The sequence below is a fragment of the Ornithodoros turicata genome, chromosome 2, assembly GCF_037126465.1.
Source record: "Ornithodoros turicata isolate Travis chromosome 2, ASM3712646v1, whole genome shotgun sequence".
In the NCBI taxonomy this organism is placed as follows: domain Eukaryota; kingdom Metazoa; phylum Arthropoda; class Arachnida; order Ixodida; family Argasidae; genus Ornithodoros; species Ornithodoros turicata.
In genome coordinates, this window is record NC_088202.1 from 98,847,039 (window position 1) to 98,873,504 (window position 26,466).

At 44.7% G+C, this 26,466-nt stretch overlaps 1 protein-coding gene across 2 annotated transcripts; it reads right to left on the reverse strand.

Annotated features, from left to right (window-relative positions):
* Positions 1–5,280: 5,280 nt before the first annotated feature.
* On the reverse strand, positions 5,281–24,755 carry LOC135385829 (uncharacterized). Of its 2 annotated transcripts, none has more exons than XM_064615363.1 (5): positions 24,602–24,755; positions 20,376–22,073; positions 15,844–16,012; positions 13,723–13,921; positions 5,281–10,842 (listed from the first exon to the last, which is right to left on the reverse strand). In XM_064615363.1, the coding sequence occupies exons 2-5, from the start codon at positions 21,930–21,932 to the stop codon at positions 10,626–10,628; spliced, it is 2,142 nt and encodes a 713-aa protein (XP_064471433.1). In that variant the 5' UTR covers positions 21,933–22,073; positions 24,602–24,755; the 3' UTR covers positions 5,281–10,625. The 2 variants fall into 2 exon arrangements, with proteins under 2 accessions (XP_064471433.1, XP_064471434.1); XM_064615364.1 differs by lacking the exon at positions 24,602–24,755 and adding an exon at positions 22,669–22,781.
* Positions 24,756–26,466: the final 1,711 nt, after the last annotated feature.

Sequence of the window (26,466 nt, forward strand, 5' to 3'; positions counted from 1 at the left end):
GCTGTACAGTGCAGCGTGGTGTCGTTCAAACTTCTCGGCTCCAGATGCGGTTCGAAAGCAAGCCAGCCTGTTAGTCACTTTAACGTGCAAGAAGCTACGGGACGCAGTGCCTGTGGGACGTGAGGGTTAAACCAGCTCCCGTGGCGGAGTGGTTAGGATGATCGCTTTCCACGCCGAGACTGGGAGGGGACACGGGTTCGAATCCTGTCACCGGCTGTGCTGTCTGAGGTTTTTCCTGGGTTTTCCGGAGACTTAATTCCCAGACGAATGTCGGCATAGTTCCCCTTGAAGTCGGCCCTGGACGCATACTAAACCCCCTGTCCCCCACTCCTTCCTGGTGGCCTCTCTCCATCTATCCACGTTTGTACGCCGCCCATAGCCACAGATGCTTCGCGGCGCTAACGCGAAATAAAATAAATAAATAAAATGTAAGGGTTGAACGGAGAAACCAGAAAAGACAATACCTATTTGTTTTAATATTTGACTCAACGATTACAAAATGGATATGTGAAGGCACGATGTAGAAATGAGGTGTTGCTGGCGTGTGCTGAAGCTGAAGTACCTCACTCGAAACAATAAAGCGGCCACACCCTCACATGCGAAAAACGTGTAAAAACTGCGCCGAAAAAAGCATTTTCTATACAGTGTACTCACTGCCAAGTGTCTTCGCGTTGTCAAAGCTCTATGACCCACACTTCGAGGCGTGCATGTCCAGTGTTGTCGAATGACCAGTGTTTTCTGGAGCCCCTGCATACGTCTGGTTTACAGTCCGACAATTCGTCAGTTACCTCTGCCTTTTGCGCCGCCCGCAGGAGTTTACCACGCCGCGCTGCACCGTCGTCACTCGACCATAGCACGAAGGGACAAGCATTTCACCAGTCTTGGGAAAGCTTACTTGAAAAAGTAGCTGAGTTACAGTTACAGTTACTACACGAACAAAGTAAAGTTACAGGTACAGTTGCTCTGCACAAATAGTACGTTAAGTTAGAGCTACATTCAACTTTAATTTGAGCCCGATACGAGTTTCGAATGGCAGCGTTGTGCTTCTGTGCGCGGGTACTGCAAGCATATCCTGGCATATAGTGAAGTAGAGAGGTGTCGTCACGGGTAGCCTCGGATCGAGCTCCACCTCCGAGGTCCACCAATGCAGCGGACGGGCCACGTGCTTGTTTCTGAGTTGCGGTGATAGCTGCACCGTTTTCACACCTCCATTCTGCTAGAGCTACGGCCACTTGTGTGAGTCTCGAATAACATGAGCAAAGGGTACCGAGAGAAAATGCGACAGCTTTCCGAAATTATTGCGAAAAAATCACGATTCTGAAAGTAACATACGGACAAGGTGGTTTTAGCTGAAACTTACTTTCTTTTAAGAGTGATTATAGTTAGAGTTACTAGTTACTTTTCCGGTAACTATGGTTACTTCTAACTTACCTAAGACTGCATTTCATGCACCTGCACGACTTCTTGGTGCCGCATCAAGGCGCCGGACAGCCTTCCACTACTAGCTGCGTCTTGCGTTCGTCGACCGATGAGACGAAACGTCGTTACTTACATGTACAGCAACGGAAGTGCGATATTCGAATTATTTACAACGCAACCGGAAGAGGGTTCACAGAACTCCCTGCTCAAAACACTGCACGTCTTTCAAAGTGTTGTCTTTTTTTCATCACTCTAAGCCATCTGACGTTTGTTGTGCAGATCGGAGGATCCTTCCGGCTTCGATCAACACAGTCAATGGATGGACGTGAGGGGAGTCGATCCCAGTACCGTCGAACCCAGTACGAGCGCTGTACCCACTGTGCTACGAGGCCACCCGCACATAATCAATGCTAGACGCCATTTTGAAAAAAAAAGAAAGAAAAATACTCCGCAGTGCATTTGGTCAAGGCTACCGTCGGCAATATTATGGCCAGTTCTCACTTGGCGACTCCCGACGCGGCGTCGTGAGCGGGCGGCGGAAGTAGATGCGCATTTCCGGAGTCGGGAGAGGAGAACGTCGAGCTAAAAAACTGCCATGCCGAACTTCTTTCACGGCGTCGGCGAGAGCTGCCGAGAACCACAGCACGGCGACCAACTAGGTGACCACGACCATCTCTATCCACGACCATTTCTTATAGAGATGGTCGTGTAGGCGACACAGGAAGGCCACGCCTCCTCATTTTTCGTCTGCTTTGGACGACGGAATGCCACTGTGGTGGGAACATGAAAATCGTGCGCGCTGACAGGGCGGCGGAAATGCCCCTCTACTTCCGCGCCACCCGCTCACGACGCCGCGTTGGGCGTCGCCAAGTGAGAACTGGCCTAGAGCCCTGCACCATCCGCGGATGGAAGCGGATATCCGCAAGATACTTGCGGATTCGGATGAAAATATAGCACTTTCTGCGGTGTGCGGATCGGATGCGGATGGCTCGAGGTCGGATGCGGATCGGATGCGGATACGAAGGCAGCGGATCGGTAGCGGATCGCATGCGGATATACCGCGTGCTGTCATTTTTCCACCCACAATTTATTTGTATTGCGCGCCGACAGCCGACAGCGAGCGCATGCTCTGGTTCACCTTTTTTTTTTTTTTTTTTGATTGGGTGTTAGCGCCGCGAAGCAACTGTGGCTATGAGCGACGTACAGATGTGGACAGACGGAGAGAGGATAGCAGGAAGGAGTGGGGGACAGGGGGGTTAGTATGCGTCCTGGGCCGACTTCAGGGGGAACTGTGCCGACATTCGTCTGGAAAGCCTTCGGAAAACCCAGGGAAAACCTCAGACAGCACAGCCGGCGGTAGGATTCGAACCCACCACCTCCCAGTCTTCAGCACGACCTTGGTTACCACCAACGAGCGAACGCCTTAGCCCACTCGGCCATGGTTGGTTCACCTTTGACCATGCACGGCGCCAAGACGGGAGAGGTGGCATTCAGGCGTCTCGAACCGCGCGAGCGCCGACGAGGTAGCGTTCCACGCGTTCCAGTAGTCTCTCCATATCGCGTTTGTTGAAAGGTTTACCTTTGCTTGTCGTCATGACTGAGTCCTTCCGTGACAGCATGGAGGCATCCGAAATTATACCAACATGCTTCCGGCGGTCTTTACGCGTCTTTCGAAACGTGCGGATTTTTGCGGATCGGATGCGGATGGTGCGTTTTGCTCAGCGGATCGGATGCGGATGTAAACTGTTGTGTATGGTGCGGATGCGGGTCGGATGCGGATGCCAAAAATCTCATCCGCGCAGGGCTCTAAACTGGCCCTTACGGTAATGGTAACGGAAACAGAAACGGTATATTACCGAAATTGGAGATGGTAACGATAACGGAAACGCATAGCACGGTCCTCCATTACCGGAAACAGAAACGGAAACAAATTTATCGTCCGGTACTGAATTCGGGTAACGGCTATTCCTGTTGTGCGATGACATTTGAGTGACTTTTCATTTATTTTTGTTTTTGTTTTGGTGACTCCATTCCCTGTAATGCTCTACACGAGAGCATGGAAAGAAAGCGCAACATTGGATCTCGAGGGTGCACCCATTGCTCATCTCGTCCCAGTCCCCATAACTTCATGACATCAACACATGACTATACTCCACCATAACACCAGAATGACAGCCTACGATTTTTAGTTACTTATGTTGTACCTCTTCATTTTTCTTTTTCCATTTCACCGCGGCCATGGTAGTGTTATTTACTACTGACAGCATCCGCTTATGAATGCGACATTGGATGAGGGTTACGCCCATCTTGAGTTGCTGGACTCCGAGTGACTGAAGACATGTTCCTACATTTTTCTTTAATCTTGCAAGATGTGCGCATCCCAACGACGTAAAGTTACTTGTGTAGTGTGTAGGCGTGACACCGAAGCAGCATTTCGGCAAAACATCATGCTGATAGAGCCGGGCGTGCTGTCCTCCCGCAGCTCTGTAACAACCGTTCCACTACCGAAAACAGCAACGGTAACGTAACGGAAACAAACAACTTTATTTTCGACCTTGGAGACTGGGGAGCTTCATCGCCACAGGCGATACTCTACCCCATTGCTTGTGGGAATGTGGGGAATAAAATAACGAGCCCCTTCACAATAACGATCGAAGTCTGATGGTGTCCAGAAATGTCAGAAGAGCGTTGAGCGCAAAGCGTTGCTGGGCTGGATTAGGCCACGGACCAAGTAATTTCGATAGGGAGAAGGGGCGAGAGTCCAGCTGACGAAGAGACTCGGAGAGTGTGGTTCGGGAAGGGTGGTAGTGGGGGCAATGAAGAATATGCTCCAGATCCTCAAGAACACCATAGTGGCAGCAGGTGGGAGAGTCCGCTTGTCTCAAGCGGTATCGCCACTGAGCTGTAAAGGCCACATCGAGGCGCATTCGGTGGATTAATGCAGCATCTTGACGAGAGGTGTTTCGTGGCATGCGGAAAGCCAGCGTTGGATCAACTCTGCTCCACATAGAGGGGGGAAGAATGTCGGCTGTCCATTGGCGGGAAGCCAGGGGTGTCACTAGGCGTCGCAGAATTGAACGGCGGTCTCTTCTCAGCAGAACAATACTGGTCCGTTTCCGATACGAGAGTGCTGCTTCTGCGGCGCTGTCGGCCTGCTCGTTCCCCACGACACCACAATGGGCTGGAACCCAATGGAGAACTAGCCTGTGGCCTGCTGCGTAACGGAAACGAAATTGAAAGGTCGCTATCAGAAACGGGTAACGGAAACGAAAATATAGCAGCAACGAAACTGGAAGCGCTAACCAAAATACGTCCGTTGTCCTTCCCTGGAAAGAAGTTCGGCATGGCAGTTTTTTGGCTCGGCGTCTCTCCTCTCCCGACTCCGGAAATGCGCGTCTATTTCCGCCGCCCGCTCACGACGCCGCGTCGGGCGTCGCCAAGTGAGAACTGGCCCTTAGTGCTAGAGCAGTGCGCTACACCCGTTGGACGACGGTGGACGCAGTCGCGTGCTGCCGTCTCGACACGCTTCGCTTTGTACACCTGAACTATAGATTTCGAGGGGTAGCCCAGCTATTCTTTACCCATGGCACACGTGCATTGTGTCTGGGAGTGTAAAGCCGCACCACACACCTGCATTATGCAATGCAGGCCTTCGTAGTGGAGCTGAACTCTTACATCTTCCCTTTTCCACTGACACAAGTCAGGCATCACTTCTCCAATGAGAGGGCGCAGAACAGCCAAGCAGCAAGGTCTTGTGCTGTGTCACCCAGGCAAACCACGTATGTGTGTCTCATATGCATGTCCTAGCAAAATTCATTTTTGTACAATTGCTCCCTTACTTAAAGTTAGCGTCAAGCACACTAAGCATTTAAGAAGCATTTTACTGTGACACTACAGGAAAGACAATGGAACCATATTAAAAAACAGTGTTCACTGGGTACCTGTCTGAAGTACAGAACCATCCTCCAAGCTATCATTGCAGCATATCAAACGTGACATAGTTCCCAAAATACAAAAAGGTATACATCTTATGGATACAGATTGTTCCCTCTGTGCATTACCTTTGTGACAAAAGACAGTCAACAGCTTTCAGCTATATGGCAAAACAGATCAAGTGAGTGTTAACTGTTCGAGTACGAGCAATGAGCATCATGAAGTTGTGATTCACGTCACATTGCTGCAAGCTGTACTGTGTTTGATGGGTCTAGTGGACAGATACGATAGTGGCTGAATGATGTAGGATTTACCACTTGCGACACACATGCCAGAAATCTGTCATCACATCTTCCTGAATATTAACAACATTTGACACAGAGGTCCGAGCCTTCTCTTACAATGGCGTGAGTTATGAAGGTATGAAGCAGGGTGGACTTAAATAACCATTTTTCAGAATAATTTAACTGGCCCCCAAAATAGTTTGTCTAATTAAAAAATGACAACAACTGAAGCTGTGGCACAGGCTCACAAATATTTTAAAAGTAGACATTTTGACAATGCAGAGACAAAGAAATATATGGCTCTACCCCCAGCTCATACCAAGACAACTCACACCAGGATAATTCATACCACAGTGAACACCATACCGGGAAACTCATACCGCACTCAACTCCTACCAGGATACTGCATTTTGGGACAACTCGTACCAAGCCAGCTCATACCAGGGAAGATCAAAACCAGGAACAATCAGTTCATTAAATCAAACAATTGTTAAGCAGGCAAATGAGCCGAGGCGAGCTCTACCTAGGGACTAACACAACATGTAGGGCCTCCAAGAGTCTAAGGGACAAAGTCAACAAGTAAATCACGAAAATGGCAATGAGTGCCAGCGCCAGGTCAGAAAGGTCCGAGTTCAACCCTGGGGTGCTGGCATTCATTGGCTTTTTCGTGCATTACTTGTAACAATTGTAGGATGTGACCCATAGCGGAGAACATTCATACAAACAACATTGTCTCGAAGTACATTAAATAATTTTTAAGACGCACTGCAACAAATGTGAATACATTAACAAGCTACAACAAACTACTGTAACAAACTGAACTGCAATTGAACTACAATAAACAGACGTGAGGCAACAATACTTCACTATACAAGCACAGATTACCATACATACAGGGCATACCACGATAGGATGTCACTCAATTTAAAAAAAAAGTTTTACTTCAGAAAATTATGAAACTATTTGGAATACACACACACAGAGTTTAGCCACAAATTGAGGCTGTTTGTATTTGTGTCACGCTGTTATTAGTATTAATTAAGCTAATTTTCATAAATGAACTCGAAAAATTGCTAAGAAAAGTCAGCATTTTTCTTCCTGAATTCTGAAGCCTATGGCCGTAACACACTATTCCAATCAAAATCACGTGTTTGTTCACAAGGTTTCTACATAAATTTGACAGACGAAAAACCGTCGCTGGGCGAAGTATGCTCGATGAAATTTGCGTCTGCGGAACTCTTGGCTCCGCCTTTGTCTCAGCGAAGTGGAAATGAGCTACACAGTTTTATTCCGATCGACGGCCTTGCCGCGCAACCAGTCATTATCAGTGGCTGGCGACTGACGACAGACACGTTGATAAAGGTGTGATTGTCGCGGGTTTCTTTTCTTCTTGCACGGGAGGGAGGGTATTTGGACGGAGCCAACAGTTCCGCAAACGTAAGTATCAACGAGCGCGCTTCGCCCAGCGACTGATTTGCGGCAGTCAAATATATGTAGAGCAACAACAACAGCCTTACTTTTAAGATGATGAATGGGGAGTTTCATCGCCAGGGACGATACTCTACCCCATTGCTGATGGTGACGTGGGGGAATGAAATAATGGGCCCCTTCATAATAAGAATAATAAGGCAAAATAATGAACCCCTTCGGGGTTGAAAACCTCGTGATTTTGGTTGGAATAGTGTGTTACGGCCATAGGCTTCCGAATTCAGGAAGAAAAATGCTGCCTTTGCTTGGCAATTTTTCCAGTTTAATCATGGAAATTAGCTTGCTTAATGCGATACAGGAATGCAAACAAAGTCAATCTGTGGCAAAAGTCTGTGTGTGTGTGTATTCCAAGTAGTAATTTTCTGAAGTGAAACCTATTTTTAGCAATTGAGTGACATCCTCTCATGGGACACACTGTATATACAAATCAAAGGCTAGCTCGCATAATCATCTAACTCATCGTGGTGAACACATATGGGGCACATTGTTAACACTGGTCAAACCTTAGGCTACCTTACGCATAATTTCTTCCTTCCCCTCAAAACCTGAAACAAACAATATATAAAACCCCCATTAGTCCAAAGCTGGAATACGCAGCAATTCGGGACCCTCATCAGGGGTCACTCATTCATGGCATAAAATGTGTACCAACGACACTGTAAGTGTTATATCAATGAAAACCAACCTTCACATATTACTGCTGCTGTCACAACACAGTAAAATTAATCTTCTTTGCTTCTTCCAAGGAAAATTTACTACCATAGTCCTGTACTGGTCATCTCTGCTCCTTCCTCGAAGATACATCTCACCACCAATAGATAATCATCAGAAAGTAGGATTCCATCGCTGTCTAACTAAGACCTTTTCTGGATCATCAATGGTCTTTCCTGGTTCAAGTATCCCTGTATTGGTTGTCCTTGTATGAGTTGAGTTTGGTATGACTGATCCCAATATGAGACGTCCTGGTACCAGTTGTCCCAGTAAGATTTGAGGGTGGTACTAGTTGTCCTAGTACGAGTTGAGTTTGGTATGAGTGATCCCAATATGAGATGTCTGGCACCAGTTGTGCCAGTAAGATATGAGGGTGGTACTAGTTGTCCTGGTATGAGTGATCCTAATATGAGACGTCCTGGTACGAGTTGTCCCACTATGATTTGAGGGTGGTACCAGTTGTCCCAGTACGAGTTGGTCGGTACAGGCTGTCTCGGGATGAGTTATCCTGGTATGAGCTGGGTGGTCGCCAGGCTAATGTTACAAAAATGAAGTTTAGGTACATATGACTAGTGGTAGAATGTCAACTATGCAAGTGCATTTGCTTTCAAAAATTTAAACTGTGTTTTGATCATGCACTGCACTGGAAAGGAGAGTTTTGTGGCCTTCTCAATTAACACAGGTTTCATTTTAGTTTTTCACATCACTACAGGAAGAGAGCAATGTGTGAAAGACATTCCACAATCTTCTGCTGCAGTGCCAAAAAAGCTTACTTGGTTATCTGGACTGTACGAGATCTGCTAGAAATGCGGCCTGCCAAGAGCCTAGCAAAGCCTCTGACTGTACTCCTGGCATATTGTTACAGCAGACCTTCGAATGTTCCTAGCACAACACAGAAGAACATCTCTTCGGGTTTATCAAGAGCAATGGATATATGCTTTGTCATCTAAGAGTCTCTCTTAGAGATCTGTTCAGCTCTATGTCAACTGTATTAGCAGCCTCTATTCCATGTATCTTCGTTACGAGTTTTCACAAGCCTGCTGCCTGTGGTTAAAAAAAAAACGAACCTGCCAAAGGTATGAGTTGGATCAAATAAAGACTTGTAATTTTTTTCATAAAAGTCGTTTTTTTACATCTCTGGTATGAAGGGAACTTAAATTTGTCTGCAACACGACAGCAAAGTAGGATCCCAGACTTCAGTCAGGTGTGTCGCATATAGTACCTGCATGTAGATTCATTCTAATGGCTAAAAATAAATTGCTTCACAACATTTTACAATGTACTTTGGACATACCTTTTCACGATCAGTAGCTTAGACAATGATCTTCGAAAATGAGCTATGAGAGCCGTTCTTGGCATCACAAGGGAGTGATGTTCTGCCATTTTGCCCAGAAATATGCTAGAGAAAATATGCCCAAGCTATGAGAAAATAATAAGAGATATGAAGTTCTCAAAATAGTAGTGAACTTTGAAAACGTGTTAATGCAGCAATAAAAAAAAAAAAAAACGCAAAACATTCACAGAAGTATCACATCACTGTTTCACATTGCATACTGCTCCATCACCCTGCTTCGAGACAAAAGCTGAAGAAACAAAGCACATTCACATCAGGCTTAAGACATTTCCCACTCTGGTTTCTTCTCTCACACAAATACTGCTGAATTTGTTTCTGGAAAGGTAGAGAAGGTTTCTAAACAAGTACACACTTTCATAAACGCTTGTTTGCTGAAATTTGTAAGGGCGCGTCTCGGCCCATGTCATCCTCTACCTCGGGCCCCCACATGAGTAAGATGATCTCTAGGCTAGTGTGCCGCTTTGGTTTAACCCACAGCAACAATGTGGTAATCAACAAACTGCTGCTTACAATTTCTTCGAGCCTTTTCTGTTTAGCCAATGCATTTTTCATGAATCAAAGTCATCAATCAAAGCAAAAAAACATGAATACTGGGAACACACTGCCTGCAGTGTGTTCTTGAAAAGAACTGCAGTACATGTGCACAATGCCATGTTCATGCAGTTTATGCAGGTCAAGCATAATACTATCTTTGCCTTGCACTTATGAGAAAGAAAAATTGCAAATGGTGCTGTAACTAGGACAACCTCCACATATTTACGTGGTACTAAATGACATTGGCAACTGTATGACGACCACGTACACATAAAGATTGTCTTCCCTCAGCAACAAAATCTCCAATTATTCCTTGTTGCTTCCCTTAAATTCATTACACAGCAGTACAGTTGATTTTGTCTACTAAACGACTGTAAGTTAGTGGAGTGGTTCCTCCTGGAAATAATGTTCCAGAGTAGAACACTAAAAACACTTGTTCTCAAAATGAAACGAGGCTCTTTTTAATTTTCAGCATTCAAATCGAAATGATCACAGTGCACAGCGATATTTATTATTTCCGTCTATTCAAAGTGCGGCAACAAAATGCTCAGTAGCCATATCCTGTACGCACTGCACAGATCACCTTCTGCCCATTGCAGCACCTATCATAGAAGCATATACTTTAGTTTAATGCTTAGAATAACAATCACTTATCATTACTGCTTGTGTAGCCCCAGTATTTTAAAGCAGCATGTGACCAAACACAAAAATGCAGTCACTCCTAGCTTTCACAGAAGCCTGTATGACAGGATGCAAACTTTATACAATATCTTGTGCCTATTATACTACACGAGACATTCAGCATACAAATCACAGTCAAGCAGGTTTTTACCTAAGAAAAATGCAAATACTGCAGAATCAAACGGAAGGAAGTTCACTCAACTGAGGAAACACGACAATCATCAACTTTCGTGAGTGGTTGTAGTATCAACGTGAGGTTCTTCAACATCAAAGGACAGACGCTGACTAGAAAGATCGGTATGAATGGTATGGCCCTTGCGAGAGATGTTTGCCAGTTCCTCCGAGTAATAGTGCGGTGTATTCAGGTAGGCTTTTAAGCGAACAGGCAGCGGGAGAGAATCGATGAAATCTCTTCGAATCGTCTTTAAGATTGAAAACCTGCGGAGAGAAGGACACTGGGAAGTTATTCACTGCAGAGACAATACAGTAGAGCCTCTACATAACAAAGTTTGTTAATGAACATAGCAGGAGGAGGCAAGCTAGCTGGTGTTGAATTGATATTAACATTGCCTTGAGTTTGAGGGGAAAAACATAGGACGAACACAGGACGAGATAGACAGATAGACTCACGAACCAGCAATGAAGCTTTAATACACAAAGGGCAGGGGGAACAGGATAAAAAGAGAGAGTACACTCCGGCGTCTCAGCGTAGGTGAATATGAGGTGCGTAATACGAACCTCTTAACGGTCGGTGGTAGGATCGATAACAGTTATCGATGTTACCTTCTTGGGCACAGTGGGCACTCTAGTTACCTTCTTGGGCACAGTGGCATTGACCTTTTTACCCCCCTCGCAACAATAAACGTCGAAGCTGTGTGACATCGCACTGGCAGAAAAGAGCAACCAGAACGCATGGAGGGAACATATCAGGACAAATTCTGGCAACATTACGCATCACCATTCTGCAAGTTGGCTTCACCTAACGCGTGCATACTTTATGAGAAGCTCGCTTTAGAACACTACGGTGCGACTTGCGGGTGGAAAGCACGTGTTGGGTCTTTTGAATCAGCTCGCGAATTTGGGCAGCATTGGCCAAAAACGCAGACACAAAAGCGTTATGACTGACCTCTTTCACTGACAGTAATGAAAATGAACAGTCACTGTCTATTTTCTTGCCTCAATTTTTATATTGGTTAAATTCATTTTATACGAATTTCGGATTATGCAAATTTTTTCCGCTACCCTGTGAGATTCGTATCATCGTATCTTCGTATCATCGTATCGCAGACACAAAAGCGTTATGACCGACCTCTTTCACTGACAGTAATGAAAATGAACAGTCACTGTCTATTTGCTTGCCTCAATTTTTATATTGGTTAAATTCATTTGATACGAATTTCGGATGATGCAAATTTTTTCCGCTACCCTGTGAGATTCGTATCATCGTATCGCAGACACAAAAGCATTATGACTGACCTCCTTTACTGACAGTAATGAAAATGAACAGTCACTGTCTATTTGCTTGCCTCAATTTTTATATTGGTTAAATTCATTTGATACGAATTTCGGATGATGCAAATTTTTTCCGCTACCCTGTGAGATTCGTATCATCGTATCGCAGACACAAAAGCGTTATGACCGACCTCTTTCACTGCCAGTAATGAAAATGAACAGTCACTGTTTATTTTCTAGCCTCAATTTTTATATTGGTTTAATTCATTTGATACGAATTTTGGATTATACAAATTTTTTCCGCTACCCTGTGAGATTCGTATCATCGAGATACTACTGTAGTGTATCTTTTTGATGTTAAAGAAAAAAAAGGAAAGGTGATATTGTGAAATGCTACAGTTAAACATATGACAAAGGTACTGTAAAATGCAAGCGATAATAGTGTGCTCAAAACTCAAAAGATAGTGGCAACTGCCACATACTGGACAGCATGAGCACTGGTATGAGGGAGTAAACCACATCAAGCCAGCATTTACTTCATACTCTGTTTCATACGAGCAGTAGGGTTATGCAGTTGGCATGTTTTCCAGCCTTGTGTGGTGCTTTAAAGGACACAATGGTCAAGCTCTGTACAAAAAGGTATGATATCTTAGTTCCTCTGCAAGATTTTCAAAGTTTGGACTCTTTATTACCTTTTGTAGATATTCTAATTACATAATGTGAAAAAAAAAAAAAAAAAAAAAAAGAAAAAAACCCAAGGTGCAGGAGAAAAATCGCACCCCCAAACGTTCCTCAATGGACCCTTATAGTTTCTAAACTCTATGTTCTTAGTAGCATACCTGCCAACTTGGGAACATTCAAATTAGGGAGATTTCAAAACGGAGGGGGGGAGGTAGGAGAAAGCCGATGTTGGGTGGCTTTTATTTGCATATGTAACAGGAGCACACTTCACCCCAGCAGGCTCGTCGTTTTGCAGCAACAGACATTGCCCTCTCCAAGAAACTATCTGGGTGTCAAGCTGTGACAAGGCTATGACACTTTCTCAAAAGAACGTGAGGACACAAGACTATGTCTCTGTTCTGTTTTCGAGATCGAGGTTCTCTTTGCGAGGTACGCAAGGCCGAAACAGCTAGTGCAAAGGCACCCTTGTCACCCGAAAACGTGGAGGAAATGCCCGGAAACAAAAAGTGCTAGAACTAGAACCATGACCATAACCCCTGAACTCCGTAACACAGAGGCTCCGGGAAGCGGCAGCGATGCCGATGGCAATTGAGCTGGTATTGGATTGACGTTTTTGTCTGTGTGCCCAGAGAAAAAGTGGGCGTTTGAGATATAGAGAGGGAAACTGCATTTTCCGGGAGATTTGCTTCTCGGCCGTACAATCGTACAAACCGGTCCGAATCCGGGAGTCTTCCGGATGAATCGGGAGAGTTGGCAGGTATGTAGCAGACCCACAGATATGTCCAATACAGGCAAAAGGAGGTTTCCATGTCTGTTGCACGTGATAGATAAAAAAAATTAAACTGATGGCACAAAAAAAAATTTCTAAAGCAATGTGCAGTAAAAGGTGCCTGTCATTGCTTTCTCTTGGCAGAAACAACGTTATTCAATTCACGTTTACGGTTAAATTCCATCGTAACTATTAGCGCTGTCATAACGTGCTCCATTCCACTGCTGGTATATGAGTGCACAATCCGCATTGTACCCTCACAGTTCGCACGTTGACGAATTTTTCACGTACAATCTGCTGAAATCGATATTTGTACTTCACGTTTTACATAGTAGAATAATATAGGGTTTCTCTGAACTGTCGTCGAGTAAAACAGGATTATAGATAGAAAAGCAGCGTGGTGTATGATCACTTACCTGCAAAGATGTTGTAGTGACTGAACCTGCTTGAACCTAGACACTGGATGGAGAAGCTGTACTCTCATTGGGCCAAGGACGGGTCTTCTGTGTAGAAAAAATAGGTACCTTCCACTACGCGAGTGCTCCACTGCGTTTTCAATGAAGTCCACTATGGTGTTACTGTGGAATTTCTGGAGGCAGCCAAAGCTGAAGTTGCCTTGCAAAAGAAAATCAAAATGAAAAGTTATGATACACCAAGGACAAGTAAAGATGTGAATCCCTTTCCCTTTTGCCCATATTGAAATTCAAATAGACAAAAAAAAAACATAAGCAACAAAGCCGCTCACCTAATAATAACTAGACCCTGAAGTTTTCGGGTTTTATATTTTTCCAAATTCGGGGGGTAGAAATCGGGTCAATAAATTGATGTAAAAAATTCATGCAAATTCGGGCAGAAAAATTACCGTCAAACTGAGTTCGGGGAGAAATCAGGCATTATTGTAGAATAAACGTTCGCTGTACCGTTTATCCAGAGTGCCAGAAGTAAGGGGCAGTCGCATATTTTGTGAGAAACTAGTATGTCGATGCCTTGAGGTGCCTAGCCTGGGTGCAGTTTTGCAGGTAGAAATCGGGTTTAACCCTAGATAGGTGAACCTCAATTCGGGGTGCAAATTCCGGGAAAAATCGGGTTTAACCATAAAACATCAGGGTCTAATAATAACACATAAAAAATATAATTTAAGTCTGATTTTCTCAGTTTCTATCCACAACAAACAAATACAATGTCACCTATAGCCTACTTAAAGGGGTTGTAAAACCATCTCCAAACTTTTGAAGAAATAATGTAAATACTGACTTAGGTCCACTCAACATGCACATCAAAACGCTATGTTTCTGCGATCCCGCGTTACGGAGCTATTGCACTCGGAAACGTCACATGCTGGGCGAGCTCCTCTGTCGCACTCAACTCTTCACCACCTTGCACGTTTTTGGGGTGATGTTTCATCGTAGAGGAAGAAAGTGCATACATTTCCGCTTCCATGACGACGTAGGTGGTTGTAATGGGAGCTGGCCACCGGGGAACGGCCCCTTCATTATGGTGATCTTCAGGTGCTTCAGGCAACGTGCACGGATAAAACGTCACTTCCCGTTTATCTGCCGGCACCTCTCAGCTCTTTCGGCCCCACCATCAACGGTGGCTTGAAAAAATTGCATTTTTGAAAGCCCAACAGGTAAAAAGCACTTCGAATGAGGAATGTGGGATGAGTGTCCAATCCATGGACCACAACGTATGAAACGGAGACATGCATTTATTTAGTGGGTTGCATATGGTTTCTCAACTCCTTTAAAGGCCCAACCGCATGAGGCGTTTCTCGAGCGTTTTATCCACCAGCCTGCCATGGCGTTTGGCAGCCGGCAGCCAGAGCAGTGGAGAACAATAGGAAGGTGCATAACCCTACTGCTCGTATGAAACAGTATGAAGTAAATGCTGGCTTGATGTGGTTTACTCCCGCATACCAGTGAACATGCTGTCCAGTATGTGGCAGTTGCCACTAGCTTTTGAGTTTCGAAGTCCAAGTCGAGCAGATAATTTTGGCGGAAGAAGTGGGAGCGACGTGCACAAGTGGCCAATCGGGGATTAGCCTCGGGTTAGGTCCATCCGGCCGTGCCAGATTTCGGGAGAATTTCGGAAGATCAGAACATATTTCTTGTGTATGCAAAACACAAAGAGAAGTGTACAACAGATTGATGAAGATGTCAACTAGAATGCTGCGTTCGCTCTGTGTATTTGGGTGCCTTGTGAATAACGGGACCGGCATTCACAACAAAATGGCTCCGTGGGTACGCACTTGCTGCACTATCTTGTTTGTTATAATATGTTATCACTCAAAAGCACCTGTGTTTGAGACTTTTTCACTCGTAATAGAGGTGTTTATCAAGTTATGTGGAGTTTCTTTCCTTGAGAGTGTACGGAAAAGTTCGCATGGGATGCCATCCATCCGCTGTTGTAGAAATGCTGCAAGCGGTTTAGCTTTGCGTATTTTTCGACAGCGCTGCTTGCCGCTGAGAAAAGCTCCACGTTCTGCCGCTCAGAAAAACGCCTCATGAGGTTGGGCCTTAAGTAGACAGACAGCTCACCTTGGTCATGTTCGATTCTGACGTGCCGCACAAGGCCATTCAGTTTGAAGGTCAAGCTGAAGATGTAGTGCTCGTCAGAGCTGTCTCTCACTATAAATGATCCGTCTGGCTCATTGGCAAGGAGACGTTCTGCTGTCTCTCCACTCACTGGCCCCCAGTACCAGCCACACTAATGAAAGACAAATAACCAATACGAATATGTACATTCAACCGTACCAAGTGCAAAGTATGTGCAACTAAATACTAACTGGATGTAGGGATATGATAAAAAGTTAAAACTATGATATCCAAATATACATAAATAAAATTCAATATCTGATATTCAGCACCTTTTACAATACTGCCTGCACTTCTTAGTGTCAACTTCAGTTGGATTAAACTAAAAGAAAAGTTATTCAGAGCCAGTTAAATCTAATCAAACCTAATTTCAAGTGTTGAACAAATTAAATATATAGAAAATGGATGACAAAACATGCAAACTAAATCAGGTTTAATTAGGTATTTAAACTATTATATCTACTGAAGGGAATATGGAAACTCTGACGACCAAAAACAATTGATTGCTATGCCTGGAAATACTAAAAAACACACTGACATTGTAGTAACAAATCGGAACATATTTGTCACCTCTCAAACCAGAGATACTGTCGTGAGGCGGGGTAGTTGGTACATAGTGCAGAAGTATTTTTTTGTGTGCAACTATTTCTCACATGGACCAAAAAATCACAAATTTAAGTACTCGCAAATTGCATATCCCACTGAAGATAAGTATTGCACGATACCCAGTCAACATACTGCACAGTCCCTAGCTATAAATTTATACAGTCGACCCCCGTTTATCCAGACTTCATTTATCCGGATCCCGCGGTATCCGGACAAAAGGCACGGGAACGGATTTTCCTCCATGTATTTTGTTCTCGTTTATCCGGACTTCAGCTTCCGGACTCGGACAAGAATTCCAGGGAACGAAAGTCGAAAACTCTTGTAATCCAGCTTCAGTTATCCGGACTACCGTGAGTAAGAGGAGACGCTGATCCCGCTTCGTCACCCTTTTTGCTGTGTTGGGGTTATTCCCGTCACACGTCAGGGACCTACATTCCTCCGTAGGGGAGACAACCGTGCACGATGACCCCCTTTTCTATTTGTGTGCGTTGGGTCACGTTGATCAGTCGAGTCATTTGGAAATATCTCGAGCAACTGTCCGGTTCTAGAGGGGAAAACTCCAACCCGAGGGCCTGCTGCGATCCCTGATGCAGAGTCTCACTGCGACTGCCGTAGATGATGCTGCGGTTTCTGACTACGTTGATGTTTATAAGGACGATGACGCGTGTGCAGTTATGACTGATGACGGTGTGATTGCTGCTGTTGCCTCCAATGATGTGCAGCAAGACAGTGTCGATGACGCCAGTGAGAAACAAGGCTCCGACATTCACACTTTGCATCCGCACTGACATTCTTCGTGCAGCGCAACAGCGTGGCTCAACTCTATGCAATTAGCAAAAGTTTGCAGGAATCGAGTGCCTACACTACTATGTAACATCTGTCATTGAGGAGATTTCTGTGTTTAAATAAACCTTGCTCTGTAGGACGTTTCTATTTGGTCGTTTCATTTATCCGGATGCCCCGGTATCCGGACGATTTCGCCGGGAACGGTACCGTCCGGATAAACGGGGGTCGACTGTAATATAAATATCATATTATATATATTTATCTAATATAAATATATACTTTCAATTTATTTATTTTTAATAAATTAATTAATCAATAATAAATAATTTAAAATAAATAAATTGAAATAACATTAGTTGCCATTGTAGGCTTTTTCCTGGGGTGACTACAGATAGTGCACAATCTAGAAAACTGCACTTCTGTTTGCTAATCCGGTCGGTTGCCAAACCGTGGAACGTCCTAGCCTTGAGTGTATCATTACCCTAACTCACCCAAACAAAGAGAAGCACAGGGATGCAACTTTCTTGTTACATGACCAACTTGGAATGCGACTTGAACAATTGACATCAAAGGACGAGAACGAAAAACCGAACGATGACCACGACATCACTAGATACCCGCGAATCTCTTTTCGGGTCGGTTCTACTGAAAAACATGCAGGTATTTTCCACGCAAAAATAAATGTCTTCTACGGTATGTCCGCTGCATATATTTTCAACAAGAAGACCTGGCACACAGAGACACATGGAAGCAGAAATGCAGCTGATAACTCTCAACTATCAGATTTTATTTTTGCGACGTGTATAAACACAGTTGTGATAAAGGTAAAATATTTTTCAAAAAAAAAAGGAAGGGTGATTTGCTAAACAACAAAAAATACTGTATCCTTTTTTGCAAAACTAAAGCGAACAATGAAAAGCGCCTAGGAAAAGTTACTGTGCAGACTGGTGGTAATACTATATGTATACAGACTTTCGCATAATTTAAAAAATGTAGGAGGAAAGCACAGAGCAGCCCTCACCCTATTTGCGCCTATAAAACTTCAACTCTCAGTTGAAGGGTCAACGGAACCTCTCTTCATAAAAAATGTGAAATAGCACATAGAAGAATGTTCGTGATGTGTCCTATAGAATGTTGTTTTCTGCATTCCCTCGATGTGCGGGAGAATGCTGCATAGGGTAAGCTGGCCACAGTCTGAACACCAGACTAAAAGAGCAGAGTGAAGTGCTTGACAGCAGCACCCCTGCTGGACATCTACCATTACATTGTCAGGATTGTGGGTGTTCGCCTTTCCTAAGCGAACTATCGGTCCAAGGTGTCCTTAGTGACTGCTCTTGATAATATAGGTTTAGGTAGGATAAGATAGGATAGGTAAGATAGGTTTTGAGTCCTTCTGTGCAATCCGTTCTTCCTTTTTGCCCAAACTCAGGCTGTTTTACAATATGGGGACTGCACTTCTTGACAGATCTAAGAAGCAGTTCTTAGTGCCACTTCAAGAGAAGAACAAACTGTCAATTCTGCTTGTTCCTCAGGAGATTGAGCATTTCCAAAGTTGACCTACAACACTTCAGATAGTGGACACATGCAGATACTAGGGTTCGGAATCCTGAGCCGTTTTTTCAATCCCGGGATTTCTGAATGTGAATCCTGGCATCCCGGCATGGGATTGGGATTTTGTCGAAACTGTCCCCGGAATGTCGTATAGGACTGCATTGACCTGGCACATTCATGCTGTGACAAATTCCGATACAGTACGCGTTTCTTTCATCCCCATGGAACATTCTACGGAAAAAAACGAAAAAAAAAAAAATCTTCTCGCGGTGCAAAAGTTTTCCCGCGTATTATATTGAGCATTGGCACCGTGCCGCATATCGTTGTAATGCTTTGCAATGGGGCGTCGCTTCTTGTCGTCTGCTACGAAATTTCTTTTGGCTACGCTCGAGGATAGCAGTACACGAGAGCACGTGACGTTTAGCACTTGTACGTGCGTTGCAGCTAAATCCAATGACGTTTTTCGCATCTTCCGCTGGAGTATTCTGGGGAACGTCGCTTATGTGAACAGAATGGTGCGTTTTTCTCTTCTCCCCTTTTATTCATACATACTAACTGTTATGTCCTTTCTGGAGCAGCAGAGTATAATTTTTCTGAAAATGCTGTTTCCATTTGCACTTTTTGTTTCCAAATAAACATATTTGTGGATCAAAAGAACAAAGAGAGAGATTCCCCGGAGAGGGAGAAAGAGAGAGAGAAATTCTGCAATATTTTGTGTAGCATTGTGGATCGGAAGACTCCTTGATTTCGTGGGAGTTTGAGGATGATACTTGCGGGCTGTTCTCAGCTATGACTTGTGTGGTTCACGAGTCAGCGGCAAACGTCCTTGTCATGTGTTGTGGACGACGAGGTCTTTTCAGTTTCAGATTGCAAATTGTATTTGTCGGGGAAGGGACGCTTGAAACCAAAAGTCAGTAGACACCGTTTTTCCTTTTTCGCTCGTATAACCATTGCCAAGAAGGCTGAAATTTATTATTCCGAAATCCTGGGATTTGGCCTCGCGAAATCCTGGGATTTTGGGATGTGAAACTTTGTTGAAATCCCGGGATCCCAGAGCCTGAACACTAGCTTTGTATACCTGTGGGGGATTCACCTGACAGCATGACTAATATGCATTAACTACAACCCCATTCACAACTTTTCTCAAAAAGGCATCTTCCCTTTCTCACAACTGTATTTATACTTGTTGGAAAAATAAAATCTAATAGCTGCATTTGTGCTTTGCCTCTCTGCATCCCAGCTCTTCTTACTGCAAAAATATCCAACACACATAAAACCAGTTATTTGAACTATGTTCCAATTTATCCGTGATGTTATAATCTAGTTACTTCTACACATATCCATAGCTCTCAACGTATATGATTCACGCATCGAAACACTGTAAAAGAAAAAAGAAAGACTTGCTTGGGAGAACAATACTACCACAACTTAAAACCCATGTCCGATGTAAATCACTAGGGATAAGCAGGCTACTAATTTAAAGCACCGATTTGTGCACTACAGCCAAAACACCAACACACGACCTCACTTACGTCTTTCACTTTCTCGATGCTAGCTGCATAGTCCATGCTTTTTCTGTCCGAGTCGTCAGAAGTGCCGCTAATGTTGTCGGCTGCCCCCAACTGTCCACACGGCACACATGCTTCATTGGGTAATGGCGGGAGAGCCCTAACAACATATGGACTACGGCAGGGTGTCACTATTCTACTGTTACTCGCAATGTCTTCAAGGGGACAGGGATCAGTCTGACTAGATGTGCTCCGGAGAGTGGGTGGACATCCCTTTCTGAAGAGATTAACGAGTGCACCTGGCAAACTAAATGAGAACCGACGCTTTTGGCGCGATGCAGCATCTCTCTTGTTTGTGTGGCTGCGTGATCCCAGACATGAACCAAGCGTGTAACGGAGGGACTGCTTGGAGTTTGGGCTTCGACCTCCATTTCTCACAACTTTTTCTTTCTCCAAACAGTGTGGTTCTGTTTTCCTCAGCTCTTCAGACATGCACCTTGTGGTCACGTGTTCTCGGTCATGCTTTCCACTGCTGTAAGCATCGCTCCTTCGTCTCTGAGCTATCCTCTCCGCCTTCGCAAGCCCCTTCTTTGACTTCTTCCAACTTGTCTCCATACCAGCCGACTGACACCTCCTGCATGTTGCACAGTCTGTTTCTGCGGGTCCCTCTTCCTCGTCACTACGGCTTGCTGCCTTCTCTCTGGGAGGTTTATTGTTGTTGACAGTTAATGTAAATGGTATTGGGCTGTTTGGACTGCTATATGGCAGGCAAATTGTCTCTTCCTCTCCAACTGCCACTGGATGAGATGGGGTGCTTCCCGGACGCCAGGGAATGCCTGATGTTTCCTGGGCAGCACTAGGTGAATGCAACGTCTCAAAGCTTCCCGGGTAGCGCACCACAGCATCACAATTCACAAGGGGCCTTAGTGCTCTGGGCTTCACAACCAAGGTGTAACTTGACGAAGGTTCACTAAAGGATCGGTGTGATTTGATGCCTTTTGCAGATCCACTCTTTCGTTGGTGGTTGGGGCTAGTACCCGACAAGGCCACCGCTCTATCACAAGTTTCACAGCAGCATGGTCCCTCCAGGTGCGAACGCCCCTTAGAAACTTTGCAAGAGTCAAGAGAGACACATGCCATGTAAACACTGAGATGTAGCTTGCTCTCTGCACAGTCTTCACTTTGCTTATTGCTACCTTGTGGCGCTCCTTCCAAATTAGAAGATCCAACGCCCCTTCCAATGCCTTCTAATGATACATCCGTGAAGTCTTGTCTGTCCTTTTCTGATATGCTTTGGTGGTCATCCCGCCATACCTGCACCACTTCTCCTGGGGACTGGAAGTCCATTTCCACAACCACTGCCTTTTCAGTATCATTCTCGAACACCTCATTAACATCACCAGCAACTGAAGATAGATCTGTTGCATCCCTGCTATTCTGTCCCTGGGACAAACCGTCATGACTATGGGATGGGGGTACCCTTTTCTCCATTTCACCCTTTTCCAATGATATGTGGAGTATGCACGTTATATAAGGCCATGAGTGGGCACAGTTGCCAAGGTGGTGGCTACAATGATGCATTCTTCTGCCCGCTGGGCACTACAGCCAGGCTCATGTGGGCATCGAAACCAGTGTTGGCCTCCTCGCCCATTTCAGAGGAGAGGCGTGTGAAGATGATTCCAGGACCTCACAAACTGAGTCGCTTCCAGCATAAAAGCAATCCTAAAGCAAGGATGAAAACATCGACTGGTTAACTTCATAATAACGAAACGTGACTGCGTTTACAGTAATGACAGCACATGCATAAACAATAAGTGGAAATGGTCAAACAGAATTAATAAATAGGCACAATGTTTTCATTGAGAACGCCAAAAATATTTCCCTATAAATAGCATCCTGCCATAATCATTCTGCTTGCTCTGCTATCATTTTTTTTTCTCCCAGTTTTCTTCCTATAAAACTGTTAAGTAGGCCAGTAAGATGCACCATGAGAAGTAATTCACTCCACAGAGTCATAATTATCACAGAAATTGAATTTAAAGTACGCCGCAAAAAGCGACCGTGCGCAACGGCGGTGAAGTGCAGTACCAGCCTGTGATCTGCCTGGAATCTCGCGCTGACGCTACAAGGAGAACACTCGCTGATTGGTCTAGAGAAATGTTGTCTGCTACTCCTCTGTCGTCTGCTACTCGGCTGTTCGGGGTTCCGAAAAAGCCTTTCTCCTCGCTCGGTAATGATTCGGCCACTCCTTCTATCCCCAATTCTCCGGGAGAACTGGCAAAACTGGTTTACGGCGGCAAAGGGACAAGGCACTGACCCCCACTGACCGGCGAACCAGAACGAGTTCTCCTTATAACGTCATCGGTGACGTGGCATCATTCCTTCTCCTCCTCGTAATACCCGGAGTGGCGAGTTAAAGGTGAAGGCGCAGACCCATGTTTATGTGAGTTTTTTTCTGGGAAACAAATTGCACAAATCAAAACCTTTAGCGCCGTTCGGTAAAATGACGCACACACTTTCATCAGACGTCTTAATCTGAAAATTTTTGGACGGCCCTCTGTACTCCTTTAACGGGTGGAATGGCAAGTGATGTAGTTGTCGGATGGGAAAAAAATGTTGCATTGCCACATCTTTTCCGTACATCTTACATACTGGATCGATCTGGGAGGCTAGCTAAAAATCTGACATTATATCAACTAGTTACCCTCACACACAAGACAGAAAATGTTGCTTCGAAACACACAAAACTGATGTCAAACCGCACACCAGGTTTATAAACGCCCAACCAGCATAAAAGCAATCCTTTACACAGACAAAGAAAATGTAATTTTCTGTTCCATTCAAACAGAAAGGTGCCGCTAAGAAGGTCTCTAAAGAAGTAGACTGCTACTGTACATACATTTTACTTCTGACATATCGGAAGAAGTGCATGTGGTGTGAAAGGAATGGAAATTTCCCATCGTTGTATCATTACGATATTTCAAAACTTCCACTTTGTTTCTCAATTGCTTCAATCACAAGCTTGCACAAAAAGCCTGCACTTTTCCAGAGTGCTTCTACGAGGTCAGACCACAGCAGCTTCAAAATGTGAACATTCTACATTTAGGACTAGTGCAAATGTAATGCAATCGTCTACTGCTAAGATGCCAGAAAGGTGGAGAAGACCCTGGACCAGAAGAAATCTGGACCTGGAGAAATTAAGCATGATGCAACGGTGGGACATTCTGCAGTCTAAAACCTTCTGCAGTTGCTCGCTATTATGAAACTGCTTAGTTTTAACTTTAGGGAACCGTGTCTATGATTGTGCTTTTTATCGTGAGCACCACTACATGACACAGTGGTGGATCGTGGAATCCCCCAAAATCAGGAGGTTAAGCTTTAGGATTCCCCTGCTACGTGCTTCCACAAAGATACTGCCTCCCCTAAAGGGTCTGGGTCCATCCCTGGCATGACAGCATGACCTTTGTTAATTTTGCAGAATCCCGTGTGTCAAACCTTTTACATACTGTAAGAACGGCAAAGTGATATCAGCATCCTCCCCGAGACTGGTGAATGCTTATCAACATAGTACACATTTTGTGTAGATGTTAAAGTTATTCCAAGAGCGTTCTGCTTGGTAAACCTATAAAATATTTAGCTTATATACGAGATGAAAAAGAATGTAAAAGGGAATACACAAGTACTTTAATGGGTCACGTTGTAGTTACGCGGAAACACAAACACTGTCGTCTTACACAACAGCATAACGTGGTAGCCGAGAGGCATTTCCATGTAAAAATTTCAAGCTGCTACAAACGTAATCGCGAAGTCGACTACGTCTACCTCAGTCAAATGGGGCTGTCGCGTGCTTGAATATAATTTGGTGTGTGTCAGTCACTAATCTCGCACACGTACCCGCTGTACGGAGGTGCACGTCAAGACATGAAACATTAAAACATTCATGTTAACAAACGTAGATAACCTTCACGGAGCGAACGAATTTCGTGCAACTTACGTCAATTGCAAAGACGAGTAATTCTATTAAAGCTACTGAAAGAGTAGCAGCGCTTAAAATTTCCACATGCTACATCTGTGCTTCTGTAAATGTATACCGTCAACGCATTTAGAATTAAGAGGTGGGCCACTGGCTTTCATCCAAAAACCAGAAAGCATGAACCAGCGACGTAAACTGCTCGGGCAGGAGTCAACGGCACGGCGAACGCCTCAATAAACGTGCGCAGCGTCCTCACATGTGCGTCACAAAATCTCACCTTGCTGCAATGCTTGCATGCTGCTTCACGGACATAAAAATACGTTAAAAGAAACGCTGGTAGTTCAAAAATTCCTCTTGTGAAGCGACTAAGCTCTTCGAGCGCTCAAGCAGCAGCCATTATCCTGAAATGTGTGACACAATGTTGCCAGCTGAAGAAACTGCTGATGTCAAATGTAAAGTTGCGTGGCACCGCCCTCAACGTTAGTTCAGATGATTCACATAGATGGGGCGGCAGCCTAGGATCCGATTGATCTCGAACAACTGAACAAAACGTTCGATGTCATGATTTTTTAAGTCGGCGCGATCGGAACGTTTCTCGACGGGATATGAAAACCGTTTTGTAGACTGGTATTGCAAACAAACCGCGGTTGGCCGGGGGTAGGGGGTGCCGAAATACCTTATTGTAATGAAAAAATGGCTAGGAAGCAAGCGAGCTGGTGAAGATGACGCATAATGTAAAACCCCGAGACTAGGGAACACGAAGGGACATACACAACACGAAATCTCAATCACCTCGTGCTGTGTTTGTCCCTTCGTGTTCCCTAGTCTCGGGGTTTTACATTATGCACCTTATTGTAGCTTGCCGTTGTTGGCCACACACCAGTGGGCAACGTCACGCCGGATTTGCTTCACGCGGGAGCTCGTGACCCTCGTGACGAATCACAGGTAAGTTGATAATGGGCAATTTCCTAGGGAGCCTGAATACTATAGTCCGTCGGCTCTCAAAATATTACTGCGCCGCAGATCGGATGGCTGGACGCAGAGACGTCACCGAGGTCACGCTGTCTCCCTACGCCAGATAATGTGATCCATTATACTCACTCTCAGTGGCGTAGCCACGGGGGGGCTAGGGGGGGGGGGGGGGGGGGGGCTCGAGCCCCCCTACCTGCCACGGACCGACCCACGCAAATCATGCAAATCCGAGGAGAACATAATATATGGGGGGGGGGGGGAGGGGCAGTGTAACAATCGCGAAAGTTCTTGCAGTTCATGGCGTCTATCTAAGCAGCACTCTTGAATAGCTTGCAAACTATTAGCTTTTCGAAATACTTCCAATCTCGTGACACCACCTCATTGGTCATGCCCAGGGTTTGTTAATGACAATATTATTGTTTCCGGTTCCGGTAACTGAAAAACTCGGCTTTTAGTTCCCGTTTCTATTTCCGTTTCATTTTCGGTAGCGGTTTCTGTTTCCGTTTCCTTTTAAAAATTTCGTTTCCGTTTCCGAGGTAATTTCGGTACTTGTTTCTGTTCCTCATCCGGAACTCGTACTGTCTTGTTTTGGCTTTTTGATGTCAGATATTCTAGTTACATAATGGATGCAAAAGGACAGCCACACCAAACACAAACACTAAATACTTTAATGCAAAGTAACGAATCTTATTCATCGCAAGTAGATGCCTCTCTAGGTTGCGGAAATACATGCCTTTAAGTTTCAAAAGTATCCGCTCGTGCGCAAAAATAACACGTCATCCAAAACTTTCGCGTCCGTGAATGAATGAGTGATGATTGGAAGAATAGTGCGGATATATATAATTTTCATATTAACGCGAAAACACTGAGGGAAACGTCCTGCGAATTTGGTTTCCGTTAACGTTACCACGTTTGAATTTCGTTTCTGTTTCGGTTTCTGGTAGTGGAAAATTTTGTTTCCATTTTCGTGACCTGTTGAATTTCGGTAATTACCGTTTCTCGTTCCCGTTTCCGGTAGCCAACCCTGGTCATGACAGCCTATACACGTAATCGTATTGTGAACGTCCAAATCAATTATTTTCGTTCCATTTCTTAAACTTTTTCTTTGCATCCGCATTTTGCAGTGTGCACAAGTATGTCACCCAGGATCAGCGGGGGGGGGGGGGGGGG